We start from the raw sequence: 13939 nt of genomic DNA on the forward strand, positions 1-13939 counted from the left end.
CGGACGCGCGGGGCCGTGACTCAGCCCGGCGGGAGCGGGCGGGCGGCGGCAGGACGGGACCTGCGCGGGGCCCCCGCTTCCCCGGCAGCCCTGAGCAAACAGGGAAGTGAAAAAATTTCCTTTTCCATCCTCCCGCCGAGCTGGGTGTCACCGCGTTGGGGTGACCTTCCCCTGCACTCCGCTGCCTCGAGCATCCCCCCCCCTCTCCCCGCCGCTCCCTCCCGGCTCCGGGTGAGGGCTGGGCCGGGCTCCTTATCTCCCTTCCAGGCTGACGCAAGGTTTGCTCATTCTGCTGCTCCCCGGGGCCGTGCTGTTGATGGTGTCACCTTCCCCCGAGGATTCACCTCTCTGCGGGGCTCACCACCCCCCTCCTGGGCTTCACTCGCTGCCCCACGGCCGAGAGCAGCGAGGTTTTGCCCGCCGGGGCCGGGAGGGTTCAGCGCCGGCTGCCGGCCCGCTGCTCCAGCCAGGAATAAGTGGATTAGGAGCCAATCTCGTTATCGCTGCTGGCAGCCTCACAAGGGCCGTGCCATGGGGACAGTGACGGGGACAGGGGTGGGGACGCTCCCGCTGAGGGGGGACAGGGGTGGCCGGTGCCCGGCGCGGGGTGGAACGCGGCCACCATGCGTCGGTAGCCAGGGCTCGGCTGCCTGCTGTTCCCAGGGATGCGGCTCTAATGAGGCGGGACGGTTAATTAGTCAGTGTCAATTTATGTTAATTAGCCGGGGAGGGAGTGGAGACACCGATGGCTCTGCCACCTGGCTGGCACCGGGGCGCGCAGGGCCGGGCTGGGGGGACACGCGTGGGGCTGAAGGTGTCAGGGCAGGACAGCGGAGCTCCCTGAGGGCGCTCCCAGCCCTGCCTCGCCTTCCCCGCCCGGTGAGTCAGGGCTGAGACCCCGCAGGAAGCCCCAGGGATTTCCAAAGCGCCCTGGAAACCCCCCGCGCTGTGATTTCCTCCCTCTTCCTGAGGCTCTGTGGGTGACGGCAGCAGCACGCGGCGGCCGGGCTGGGAATTTCGGAGGGAAAAGGATGGGAAACACGGATCCGGCCAAGGAATGAGCCCCTCTCCGGCAGGGATGGAGCAGCTCCGTTGTTTACTCAATCCAGCTTGCGCTGCTGTTGGCTCCTGGGGTTGTTTCTCCTTCTCCAGACAGGGCTGTGACCGCAGAAACAAAGGCAAAACTTTAATCCCGCAAATCCTCCTCTCTTCCCACCGAAGGCCGCGGCTGTTTGTCCCTCTCCGAGGGGACGCTGGGGTCGGACACCGCCCGGGGGCTGCCCGGGGGCCGCTCAGCCGGAGCGCAGAGCAGCTAAAAATATCCCCGCGCCTTCACGGAGGTGTTACGGCCGCAATCAGCCATGCAAACGAGAGCGAAATTAAATCAGCCGCATGCGACAGGAGCTGTTAACCCCTGCCAGCGCGGGGACGTGTCCGTCCGGCACCGCGTGGGTCCCGGGGGGGGGGACACGGGGTGCTCGGAGCGCGGGGTCCGTGTCCCCCCCGCCGCCCTCCCCGCCCGGGCTCGCTGCCATCTGCTCGGGGTGTGTTAAAGGCGAGGAGGAGCTGCAGAGAAACGAGGTCAGGGCTGCGATGGCAGCGCCGGGGCGAGGCTGAGCCCGCCTGCGAGGACGGTGCCACCCGCCCGTGCCACCAGCGGGACGCTCCGGTGGCACCGAGGGAGCGAGGGGAGGGGGGTGACTCTTTGGGGTGTCCTTGGGCTCCAGCGGCAGCTCCCTGCTGGCGCTCCGGGCGGATTTCGCTCCGCCACGGAGCTCCCACATCCTGCTGCCAGCGGCCCCGTGCCACCCCCCGCCCTGCCCGGCGACGCACCGCGATTCAAACACCGCCAGCCCCCCAAACCTGGGCAGCCAGAGCAGCGCACCCCTTCCCTCCCTCCCTCCCCAGGGGGGGCTCCCCGTGCCCGCCCCGGTGCCCACCCGAGCCCCCGCCCGTGCCCGCCCCGCTGCATGTGCCAGCCCCCGCGGCAGCTGCCTGCATTTCATGCATTTTTAAGGAGAAGAAGGTTAGTGGGTCACTCCAGCGCCGCAGGCTTTTCTCCAGCTGAGCTGCTCTGCTGCCAAGCGCGGCCGGGCTGGCGGCGCGGGGGCTGGGCCGGCCGGGGGGGCGGGCAGGTGGGCAGCACGAGCCTGGCACGGCCACCCCCGGCTGCCCGGTGTCCCCGGTGTCCCCACCGCTGGGAGGAGCGGGATGTCCCCGTCCTGTTCCCAGCAGGCACGGGGGGGGGGGGGGGGACACTCAAGTTGGGGAGGGGGGGGAGGTCTCTGCAGCCCCCCGTGGTGCTGAGGTGGGGGTGCAGCACCCCGAGGTTCGGAGTCCTGGAGAAAAAAAACAGCCGAGAGTTCAAAGTTAACGCGGAGCCGAAGCGCGGCCGAGCCTAAACAAACAGCGGCGGCTTTTATGGCACCCGCGGGGCCCCCCCGCGCCCTGCCCGCCCCTCCCGGGGCGCTGCACCCCCGGCACCCCGGGACGGGGGCGCATCCCCGCCGGGGGGAACCCGCGCGGGGGGAGCCACAGCCGGGGGGACGCGGGAGAGGGGTGAAGGCGGCTTTGGGGTGGTGGCAGATGTGGGGTGAAGGCAGGCCTGCGGGAAGCTAAATGTGGGGGCGAGCCCACACCTGGGGAAAGCCAGATGTGGGGTGAAGCCAGACCTGGGAGAAGTCAGGTGTGCGGAGAATCCTGGTGTGGGGTGACCTCAGGTGTGGGGTGACCCCAGACTCGGAAAAAAACAGATGGGAGGCGAATCCAGAGCTGGGAAAAAGGCAGACCTGGCTAAAACCAGATGTGGGGCGAATCCAGACCCAGGAAAAGCCAGATCCCAGATGTGTGCAAACCCAGATGTGGGGCGAATCCAGACCCAGGAAAAGCCAGATCCCAGATGTGTGCAAACCCAGATGTGGGGCGAATCCAGACCCAGGAAAAGCCAGATCCCAGATGTGTGCAAACCCAGATGTGGGGCGACCCCCGACGCGGCCGAGCCGGCCCTGGGTGCGATGGCAGCGCTGCAGCGCCGCTCTCCCCCGGTCCCCCCGGTCCCCCCGGTCCCCCCGGTCCCCCCGGTCCCCCCGGTTCTCCCCGCATCCCCCCGCGCTGCCGTTGCCATGGCTACGGCCATGCGAGTCTGCCCGAGCTGCATCCGCCGCTGCATCCCAGCGAGCCGTGGGGGCGGGGCCGCTGCCCCCAAAACCGGCTGGAGACCCCTCCGGGAGCTCACCCAGAGCGGGTGGGACTGGGGGGGGGGCTTCCGAGCCCCTTCCAGCGGGGACCCCTGGAAGCCGTGAGGGAGCAGCTCCTGATTCCGGAGGGTCCAAAACCCCTCCGCGCCCCCCTCCCCCGGAGCATCCCGCCAGCCCCCAGCGGGATGGGAGCTCCTCGGGCACGGCTGGAACGCCTGGGAGGGCAAAGCGCTGCCCAAAAACCGCAGCCCCAGCCCGGGGCTCGGCGCGGACCCCCCCCCCCCCCCCACCCCGGAGCCACCCCCGAGCTCTCCGTGGCGCGGTTTGCTCGGAGGCCAAGGGGGAATTCTGCTGCCGGCGATGAAGCAATCCCGGCCGGGGACAGCCCGGGATAAAGGGAAGGAGGGGAATTCTGATGGAAAGTTGCGGACAGCCCTGGCACCGCCGGGATTCCCCCCCGGCCCCTGCCCCACCCCGCCCGCCTGGGATTTTGGGGTGAGGTTTTTTCCCTGGATTTCCCGGGGGTTCAGGCGCCCCCCAGGAAAGCCGGCAGGACCTGGGGGGAGAGGGAGCAGCAACGGGAGCGCTGGTGGTGCCCATGATGCAGGCTCCTGATGAGGTTTTGTAATTAATATTCCACCAGGCCGAGGGGCGCGGGAAGTTTGTGGCTCTCGGGGATGATTTTCCACACAAACAACACCCCCATCATCCAAACGCTCCTTAAGCTCCCTCCCAACCCCAACCGAGGCGATTTTAGGCGCTCAGCATCCCTCCGGCGCTGCCCATCCCGACATCCAGGCTTGGTTTGGGTGTCCCTGCGCCTTCCCTGCCGCCCGTCCGTCCGTCCGTCCGTCCGGTCCCTTCCCCCCTCACGCCGGGCTCCCACTGGCCTCTTCTCCGCGTCAGATGTTGCTGAAAGGGAACAATGGCACGCATTGTCTGTCCCCGCTCGGCGCTATCAGCGCAACAAAACCCGCATTGAGTTGCGGGGAGAAAGGGGCCCTCACATCCCGCGGCTCCCGGGGGAGGCAGCGCGGCCCCGGAGCGGCCCCGGAGCGGCCCCGGAGCGGCCCCGGAGCGGCCCCGGAGCGGCCCCGGAGCGGCCCCGGGGACACGGCAAAGGGGGCGGGGAGGGGCGCGGGGTGGTGTCCCCCTGCCGAGGGAGCTGTGGGGTCTGTGGGGGTCTGTAAGGTCTGTGGGGTCTGTAGGGATTTGTGGTGTCTGAGGGACCTGTGGGAGCTGTGGGGTCTGCAGGAACTGTGGGGAACTGTGGGGTCTGTGGTTTCTGTAGGGATCTGTGGTATCTGTGGGATCTGTGGGATCTGTGGTATCTGTGGGGTCTGTAGGGATTTGTGGGGTCTGTGGGATCTGTGGGCTCTGCAGGAACTGTGGGGAACTGTGGGGTCTGTGGTGTCTGTAGGGATCTGTGGTATCTGTGGGATTTGTGGTGTCTGTGGTGTCTGTAGGGATCTGTGGGGTCTGTAGGGATCTGTGGGATTTGTGGTGTCTGTAGGGATTTGTGGTGTCTGTGGGAGCTGTGGGGTCTGCAGGACCTGTGGGATCTGTGGGATTTGTGTTGTCTGTGGTATCTGTAGGGATTTGTGGTGTCTGTGGGACCTGTGGGAGCTGTGGGGTCCGCAGGAACTGTGGGATTTGTGGGATTTGTGGTGTCTGTGGGAGCTGCGGGGTCTGCAGGAACTGTGGGATTTGTGGGATTTGTGGTGTCTGTGGGAGCTGTGGGGTCTGCAGGAACTGTGGGATCTGTGGGATTTGTGGTGTCTGTGGGAGCTGCGGGGTCTGCAGGAACTGTGGGATCTGTGGGATTTGTGGTGTCTGTGGGGTCGGCACCCAGCGGGAGCGGGGGTTGTCCCTGCGTGGTGTGCCCTGCTCAGGTGAGGCCACACCTGCAGAGCCACCTGGGGTGGGACACCGGGAGGTTCTGGAGCTGCTGCAGCGAGCCCGGAGATGCTCCAAGGGCTGGAGCCGGGCTGGGAGAACTGGGGGCGTCCCCCTGGAGAAGGGAAGGCCCAGAGAGCTGGAGGGGTTTGGACAAAGGCCTGGAGTGACTGGAATGGTTCCCCACTGCCAGAGGGCAGGGCTGGCTGGGATGGTGGGATCCCAAATCACACACACCCCTCCTGTCCCGCTGGCCCGGCCGTGGCGTGCGGGAGCCAGGAAACGGCACGGGAAAAGCTTCACCCGGGGCCAGCCTGGCTTTTGTTTCCATTATAAACTTCCCTCTCGGCCAGGAAGGATGCTCTGGAACCTGTCCCTGCTCGGGCCCGCGCTGGGGGCCCTGCCCGGGTCAGGGGAGCCGAGCCCTTCCCAGCCCTGCTCCCGGCTGGATGCTGCATTCCCGCTTTCCCGCAGGCACCCCCTGGCAGCCGTCCTGCTCCCGAGGCGGCAGCTCAGGGTCAGGCAGCCCTTTATCAGCCTAAGGCCGGGAGAGGGAGATAAGGAGCGAGGGATGAGCGCGATGCCCGGGCCAGGGCCCCGTGGGGGTTCCCGTTCTGTGCCAGGAGGGATCCACAGGCTGGGAAAGGCCGTGCGGGGGTGCTGATCCCCAAAATGCCAAAACTGCCCCGGACCACGTCACACGGTGTCCCCAGTGTCACCCTGGGGCGCACAGCCCAGCCCGAGGGCGAGGCTGGAGGGGTTTGAGTTTGGGGTCTGGCTCCGTTTGCAAATACCCCAACTCCTGACCCCAGGGAAGGGCAGACGGGCTCCGAGATAAGACACGGGGGAGATTCCTCTCTTCTTCCTTCCTGCTCAGTGCCTCTCAGCACCTCAGCACGAGCAGGGAAGGGGGTGAGGGGCTGGGAAAGGCCCAGGGCTGGGGCTGATCCCACGGGATGATCCCACAGGAGGGGGAAAAGCGAGCCCAGAAATAGCAAGTGCAGTTGCAGAAGGCGCTGGTTGCCATGGGATCTTCACAACCAAAAATGACGGGGCTCTGGCAAACACAAGAAGGGGCCCTTTCATGGTTTCTATGGGAAGTCAGAGCCTCTCCACAGCCTCCCGGGCTGGAGCCCTGCCCAGGGCAGGAAGGATTTGGGGACACTGGTGCTGGGGCCTGCTGAATTCCCAGGAGAGCTTTGCTTGGTCCAGGAGGCTTTTCCCAGGTGCACCTCAGAGGTCACTCGGTACCACGAGCTGTGCCCAGCTCCTGCTTGGCACAGGGGGGAGATTCCCTGCTCCTCCTGCTGGGCCTTGTTCCCACCAGGAGTCCCCCAGCACGGAGGATTTTCCTGCGGCAGCTGAGGAAGCTCAGCCCCTTCACCCTGAGCCCCCATGGGATGCACATCCGGAGCATCCCAGGTGAGGTTCCACCTCCTGGGAAGGCCAAACTGCTGCAGCACGGAAGGGGCAGCCCCCAGACCCTACAGGGGCAGCCCCCAGACCCTAAAGCAGCTCTGGGCTGTCCCCAAGGGCTGTGCCCATCACTGCCGTGGTGGCAGAAGCCTTCACCGTCCATCCAGCCCAACTCTTCCTGCTGGAATTCCCTCCCCGGAGAGATCTAATTAGCTAATTCCCTTGCTATTTATAAATCAATGTGGAAATCCCTCTGTTTTTATTCCCAGCGCTGTCGGTCGCCCTGGCTGGGCCCCTTTAACTCGGGATAAAATCCCGGAGAGGATGATCCGGGTCCATGAACAAATAATTGCCTTAATTCCTCGTTAGGGGCTGCGGGAATGCGGACGAGGGGCTGGGGCCGGTCCCTCCTGCCCCTCTCCAGCCCGGCGGGGCCGGGGCTGAGCTCCCTGCTCTGCCCTGCAGCCTCCCAGCGCTTAACACCCAATAAATTAATAATCAGCCGCAGTTTAAGTAGGTCTGGAGAGTGGAAAACAACATCCGCAAGGATCCGGCGTCCCCCCCGGCCTGGCGGGCAGGAGCAGCAGAGATTTGTCTGCCTGTCCATCTGCTGGAGGAGCAGACAGACCATAATCTGCCCGTCTGCGGGGATCCTGCAAATTCCTGCCCCTTCCAAAGCTCCCGGAGGCACCTCCTGCCCCGCTCCAGCTCCCCAGCAGGGCAGGGATGGGATCCACCACGGGGCTGGTGGCCGCTGGTTTCCACTGGGAGGGTTTGGTGGTGTTCGGGTCATGCTGGGATTCGGCGATTTCTGGTTTCTGACGGCTCCTGTCCTCCACCGCGGCGTCACCACGTGTCCCCAGCGACACGGGGAGGAGGAAGAGCTGGGAGCTGGGAAAGCTGGGAGCTGGGAAAGCTGGGAAACTGGGAAAACTGGGAAAGGTGGGAAAGGTGGGAGCTGGGAAAGCTGGGAAAGGTGGGAGCTGGAGAAACTGGGAGATGGGAAAGCTGGGAGATGGGAAAGCTGGGGAACTGGGAGATGGAGAAACTGGGAGATGGGAAAGCTGGGAGATGGGAAAGCTGGGAAAGGTGGGAGCTGGGAAAACTGGGATATGGAAAAGCTGGGAGATGGAAAAGATGGGAGCTGGAAAAGCTGGGAGCTGGAAAAGCTGGGAGATGGAAAAGCTGGGAATTGGGAAAGGTGGGAATTGGGAAAGGTGGGAGCTGGAAAAGCTGGGAGATGGGAAAGCTGGGAGCTGGGAAAACTGGGAGATGGAAAAGCTGGGAGATGGGAAAGCTGGGAGCTGGAGAAGCTGGGAGATGGAGAAGCTGGGAGCTGGAAAGGCTGGGAGATGCAGAAGCTAGGAGATGGGAAAGCTGGGAGCTGGGAAAGCTGGGAGCTGGAGAAGCGGCTTTGGATGTGCCTGGGGACAGGCACGGGCACCTCTGGTCCTGCCCAGCCCTGCTGCAGGTTGCCCTTTACACATCACATCCGTGTCCTGGTGCTCCGGGACAGGGGAGAGGCGTGGGATGAAATCCTTTGTCCCCTCTGGCAAAACATGGAAAAGGTGAAGTGGCCACGGGGTGGCTGCTGACCCCAGCCCCATAAATCCCCTTAAATCCAAGGAAACACCTCCCCACGAGCACAGGGGACACATTGGTGTCCCCAGCCCGACAGCCAGGCTGCCACCAGCGTCCCCCAGCAGTGGGAATGGTCCAGGGGGGATGAGCTGCTGGTGCCATTCCCGTGTGGGGTTCCTCATGGCTTTGGGATGGGACGTGGGAATGTCTCGGGGCTGTTGTGTGCAGGGATGGATTTGGGGGGGGGCCTGCGAGGGCTGGCGCTGCTTGAGGTGGGTTTGGCACAGCCAGAAGGGGATGGGATGGGATGGGATGGGATGGGATGGGATGGGGTGGGATGGGATGGGATGGGATGGGATGGATGGGATGGGATGGGATGGGGTGGGGTGGGATGGGATGGGATGGGATGGGGTGGGATGGGATGGGGTGGGATGGGATGGGATGGGATGGGATGGGTGGGATGGGATGGGATGGGATGGGATGGGATGGGATGGGAACGGGATGGGGTGGGGTGGGATGGGATGGGATGGGATGGGATGGGATGGGATGGGATGGGATGGGATGGGATGGGGTGGCACAGCAGCACAAGGCCTGTTTGCATTCCAGGATGAAATGGAGGTGGGAAGAGAAGTGTGGATTCACCGTGGATACTTCCCAAGGCTGAAGGGCTGCTGGGACAGCAGGAAGGGCTCCCCAGCCAGGTTTTCCTCCCCAGCTGGGAACACCAGCCTGGAGCCGGGATTGGGAACAAACACCCACACACTCTCTTGCACTCCTGATCTTCCCAAACCCAAGAACCTCCCTGGAACTGTGTTTTCCAGCAGGGAACACCCTGCCCAGCTCCCGTGGCTGCTCGGGACACTCCGGCCCTCACGGCCAGCCCGGCAGCCAGCCAAGGGCTTTTTATCAACTGGCACCCAAAAGTCAATAAGGAAGATGCCGCCTGTTTTAATTAACAGCAATTTCGCTCTGCCGGGGGTGAGCCGATGTGCCGGGGGAGGGAGGGAGGCCAGAGACAAAACATGACCTTGTTGGTGCAGCACACACAGCGGGACTTTGTTTTCCCCTCGGAGTCTGGCCTTGGATGCTGCTGGGCTGGTGGCACAGCTGGGCGCTGGGGACAGGGGGTCCTGCCAGCCGTGGTGGCTCTGGAGCAGCTCTGGTGGGAGCAGGGTGCCTGGAAAACTCCAGAGCTCGGGATGTGGCACCTGGGAGCTGTCCTCGGGGAGAGCTGGGGGCTCGGGGCTGGCACAAAAGGGGTTTTGGGAGCCCCCAGTGAAATGCAGGGGTGGCTGGGTGCTGAATCCCCGCTGGCACTGCTGGATCCTGGCAGGGATCCAGGGATCCTGCAGGCCCCAAGCCAGTGCAAAGAATCCGTCAGTTCAGTCCCGTTTTCCCTTTCCCCTCAGCTCTCCCATTCCGGGAAATCAGAGAGGAGGAAAAACCCAGAGGGGGAAAAACTCCCTGTGCGTGTGCCAGGGTGCTCAGTGAGGTGGGGTGTGACACAGGGCACAGCCTGGCCCCACAGCAGGACCCGGCCCCACAGCAGGACCCGGCCCCACAGCAGGACCTGGCCCCACAGCAGGACACCCCAGGGATGATGGGGATGGGATGAGCAGGTCCTTGGAAAGAGCAAAACCCCGGGATGAGACACCCTGGGGTGACAGGACCCTGGGGGTGACAGGACCCTGGGGGTGACAGGACCATGGGGTGACAGGACCGTGGGGGTGACAGGACCATGGGGGTGACAGGACCCTGGGGGTGACAGGACCATGGGGTGACAGGACCCCGGGGGTGACAGGACCATGGGGGTGACAGGACCCTGGGGGTGACAGGACCATGGGGGTGACAGGACTGTGGGGTGACAGGACCATGGGGTGACAGGACTGAGGCCACCTGCACCAGGACAGTCCTGGGGGGGACAGGAAGGGGCCCCTGGGACCCTCCCAGGGGTGACGGGGATGGGGTGAGCAGCACCCCAAGGGCGACAGGGCTGGGGGCACGAGCACTGCAGGGGTGTTGGTGATGGGGACAGAGGCACCCGGGGGTTCTGCGCCTGGGGGGGGGAGCAGCGCCCTAAGGGTGTCAGGGATGGGTGAGCAGCACCCCGGCGGTGACGGAGCTGCCGTGAGACCCCACCCAGGACGGGGGTGCCCCCACCCCACCCCACCTGCCCCGACCTTCGGGGGCGCACAGGCGGGGAGGGGGCTCGGCGGCCAGCAGAACCCCCCGGTGCCGGGCGGGGCGGCGGCTCCGCCGCGCTCCCCCCGCCCCCGGGGCGGGCTCGGCACCGTCCCGCCCCCGCCCCTCGCCTTATCAGCGGCCGGCGGGGGGCTCGCCCCACTCCCGCCCAGCGCAGCCGCCGCGGCGGGGCCGGCACCTCCCCAAGTGCCGCACCATGGGCAGCCAGGGCTCCAAGGCGGCGGGCGGCGACCCCGACACCGCCAAGGCCAACGGGCAGGTGGGTACCGGGGGGCACCGTGCGCCCCGCCGGGACGGGAGGCGGCGCGGACAAAGGCGCGGCGGGGAGGGCGCGGTGATGGAGCCCAGGGGAACCTTCCAGCCCCGGGGGGGGGACTCTCCGGCCCGGCGGGCACCGGGGGATGCGGCACCGCCCGCGCCGCGCCCCGGGCTTCCCCCCGGCACCGGGCGGGTCCCGTCCGCCGCCGCGCCCCGGTACCGGGAGTGGAGCGCGGGCGCCGCCCGCTGGTGGCGCGCTGCCCCCCCCCCCACACCGAGCGGATCCCCCCGTGAGACCCCAACCCAGGCTCGCTGCACCCCTTTTTTATGGCTCGGCACCCCCCGGTGCGCTCCTTTCCCTCGGGGGCCCCCGCTCTGTGCCCGGTGCTCCCCGTTCCCACCGGCTGTAACCCCCCCCCATTCTCGCCGTCGCGGTGACCCCCGTGGACCCCCCCCCCCCCCCGTTCCCCCCCACCCCGTTTTCCCGGCCGGGAGCCCTTTGTGGAGTGCGGGGGATTTGGGGAGGGGGCGCGGGGTCCCGGCGGTGCCTAACGCGCTCCCCCCGCAGGAGAACGGCCATGTGATCTACAACGGGGACATGACGCCCAAGGCGGGGGTCGAGGTAGCCCCGCAGAACGGGAACGGCTCGGCGGACCCCCCCAAGGAGGAGAGCGAGGGCGAAGCGGGCGGTGCGGACGCCATCGAGCCCGCCCCGGCCGCCGCCGACGGCGCCGAGCCCAAACCCGAAGGCGCCGCGGCCCCCAAGGACGCCCCCAAGAAGAAGAAGAAGTTCTCCTTCAAGAAGCCCTTCAAGCTGAGCGGCATCTCCTTCCGCAAGAACAAGAAGGAAGCCGGGGACTCCTCCGGCTCCTCGCCCACGGAGGAGCAGGGCAGGAGCGAGGAGACCCCGCCGGGGGGCTGCAGCCCTCGGCTCCCCCCGAGGAGGGGCCGGCCGAGGAGCAGGAGGGCGGCGAGCCCAAGGATGGAGGAGAAGGCGCGGGCAGCCAGGAGGAGGAGAAGCAGCAGCAGCAGGGAGGGGAGAGCCACGGAGACACTGCCAAACCCGAGGAGCCCTCGAAAGCCGCGGGGCCGGAGCCCACAGCGAGCCCGGCGGCGGAGCAGAAGGAAGAGTAGAGGCCACTCGGGCATCGTCCTCAGCGGGGACTCTCACGCCGCCCTCCGACCCTCCCTGAGCAGCCCGGATCGCCACGGACTCGCCCACACCGCCCCGGCCCCCTAGGACTGACAGCACGCCCCGCACACCCCCGCCCTCGCAGGTATTTCTCTCCCCGTCCCTGGTAGAAAAGCTGGTTTGGATTCCCACCACCGCCGCCACTTGGAGTAGTTCGAGCTGAATTCCTTGGGAAAATGAAAAAAAAAAAAAAACAAAACCAACAATAACAACAACAACAACAACAAAAAAACCCAACTGGGGGAGGAAGATTTGTCCCGGACGCCCCTGGAGTTTACAGTTTGTGAGAACCCGGATCCCAAATCCTGCTCTGGATCTCTCCAGCCTCCAGACTGTCCCCTCTCCTCCCGCTCCCACTGACTGTTCAATGGAATTTTTGATTTTTTTTTTTTTCCCGTTTTGTATTTTTTTTCCTCTTTATTTCTCAGTTGACATTCCTGGTTCTGACTTTTCGTTTCAAGTATTTCGTGCTTTTTATATAGAAATCGATGGTTTAAAAAGCTAATCTGGTTAGTTTTTTATAATGTCTTCTCTTGGCTTAAAACCATAAAGCTTGTAAGTCCGCTGTGTTTAATTCTCCTTTAAGGGATAACTTTTAGGGTGTGGGGTGGAGAGAGGGGGCCCTGCCAGCTGTATAATGTGAAGCCAACGTTGTTTTGTTTTTGTTTTTGTTTTTTTCTCTGTAAATAATTTTTTTTAATGGCCAAAAAAAAAAAAAAAAAGAACAACCGCTTGATTTGCAATTTTCTAACTTGTAAAAAAAAAAAATAAAAAAAAAAAAGAAGGAAAAAAAAAAAAAAAAACCAACCAAACCACCAAACAAAAGCTGTAACATTTGAAAGGAATAAATGGTGACCCCTTTATGGGAGAGCTGGAGTCCTTCTTGTCCCGAGTGCCAGGGAAGGAAGATGGCAGTTGCTTATTTAGCCCAACAGCTGCTGCCTTTAATCAGCGCTCGCCGTTAATTGACTCGCAGCAGATGCAGAGCCCGGCCACAAAGGACTTTCCCAGCCCAGCCCCATCGCTGCTCAGCTGCCTGCTCCGGACCTGCTTCCCTCCCAATCCCTCTTTTTTCCCGGAAAAACCCTGGGGGTTTGACTCGGGCATGAGGCGAAATTCCCCATTTGAAGCTTGGTTTCTTTTCATTTAAATCAGTTTTTTTTTTTTTTTTTTTTTTAAGAGCGGGATTAGCTCCTCTGGGCTGAAAGGAGCACAAAAGGCGAGGGCTGGGAGCAAAGATTTCCTGAACAAAGGGAAAAGGAGGCGACAATGGAGCCTCTGTCCCTGCTCCTGTCACCTGCAGCGGGGCCCGGGATGGATTTTTCCCCGAGGAAGGAGCAGAAAGGATGGATTTTCCTGGGAAGGAGCTTCCCTGGAAGCTGCTCCTGTCACGGGGATTCTTTTCCATGGAAGCTCCTCCATTTCATGGCCTTGCTCCCAATATTCCCAGCCCAGCTGTTAATTAAAAAAAAAAAAAAAAAAATTAAAATAAAATAAAGCCCAAGCCATTGTTTGCCCAACGGGCGCCACCCTGGTAAGGGCAAGGGCTCGAGGTAGGTGGGAATACCCTGAAAATTCCATGGTTTATGTAAGGAAGCCAAAATCAGGGATCTGCTTCCCAAATGGATTCATTTATTCAAAAAGAGGAGTGAAATAAATGGGGGTTTTTTACCCAGTTTTGAAGGCAAAGTGGGATTTGGGAGCATCCAGGCTCGAGGTAGGTGGGGATATCCAAAAATTCCATGATTTAGGCAAGGAAACCAAAACCAGGGGTCTGCTTCCCAAAGGGATTGATTTCTTGGAGCAGAGGGGTGGAATAAATGGGTTTTTTTACCCAGTTTTGGAGGGGATTTGGGAGCATCTGGCGGAGCTGCAGCCTGGCAGCCATTTTAGGAATGCTGGAAAAGGGAAGGGCTCGGGAAGGGGGAATTCAATGGAGATCCCATTGAAATCCCAGGGGTTTTGTTCCAAAAGGGGGAGGATTGAATGGTGGGAGGGAGGATGGAGCTTCCCGGGGCTGTTCCAGCACCCAAAGTCTGCTGAGCACACACAAAAACCTGCTTTTTTTTTTTTATTTTGACTTCAAAAAGAGCAGATTTGGGGTTTTGTGGCCATTTCAGGTGTGATCAGAACTCAGCTCCACAATGGAGCTGCTCCTAATTAAATAAAGGAGTTTTTATCCTCTTGGATTCTGGAT

At 63.2% G+C, this 13939-nt stretch overlaps 1 protein-coding gene across 1 annotated transcript; it reads left to right on the forward strand.

The window, feature by feature from the left end:
• Nucleotides 1-10416: 10416 nt before the first annotated feature.
• MARCKSL1 (MARCKS like 1) lies at nucleotides 10417-11782 on the forward strand. The gene is given in 3 exon segments (XM_053964734.1): nucleotides 10417-10551; nucleotides 11119-11467; nucleotides 11470-11782. Coding segments are annotated over 3 exon segments (627 nt in total). The 5' UTR covers nucleotides 10417-10488; the 3' UTR covers nucleotides 11685-11782.
• Nucleotides 11783-13939: the final 2157 nt, after the last annotated feature.

Source organism: Vidua chalybeata, chromosome 25 (assembly GCF_026979565.1).
Source record: "Vidua chalybeata isolate OUT-0048 chromosome 25, bVidCha1 merged haplotype, whole genome shotgun sequence".
NCBI lineage: Eukaryota > Metazoa > Chordata > Aves > Passeriformes > Viduidae > Vidua > Vidua chalybeata.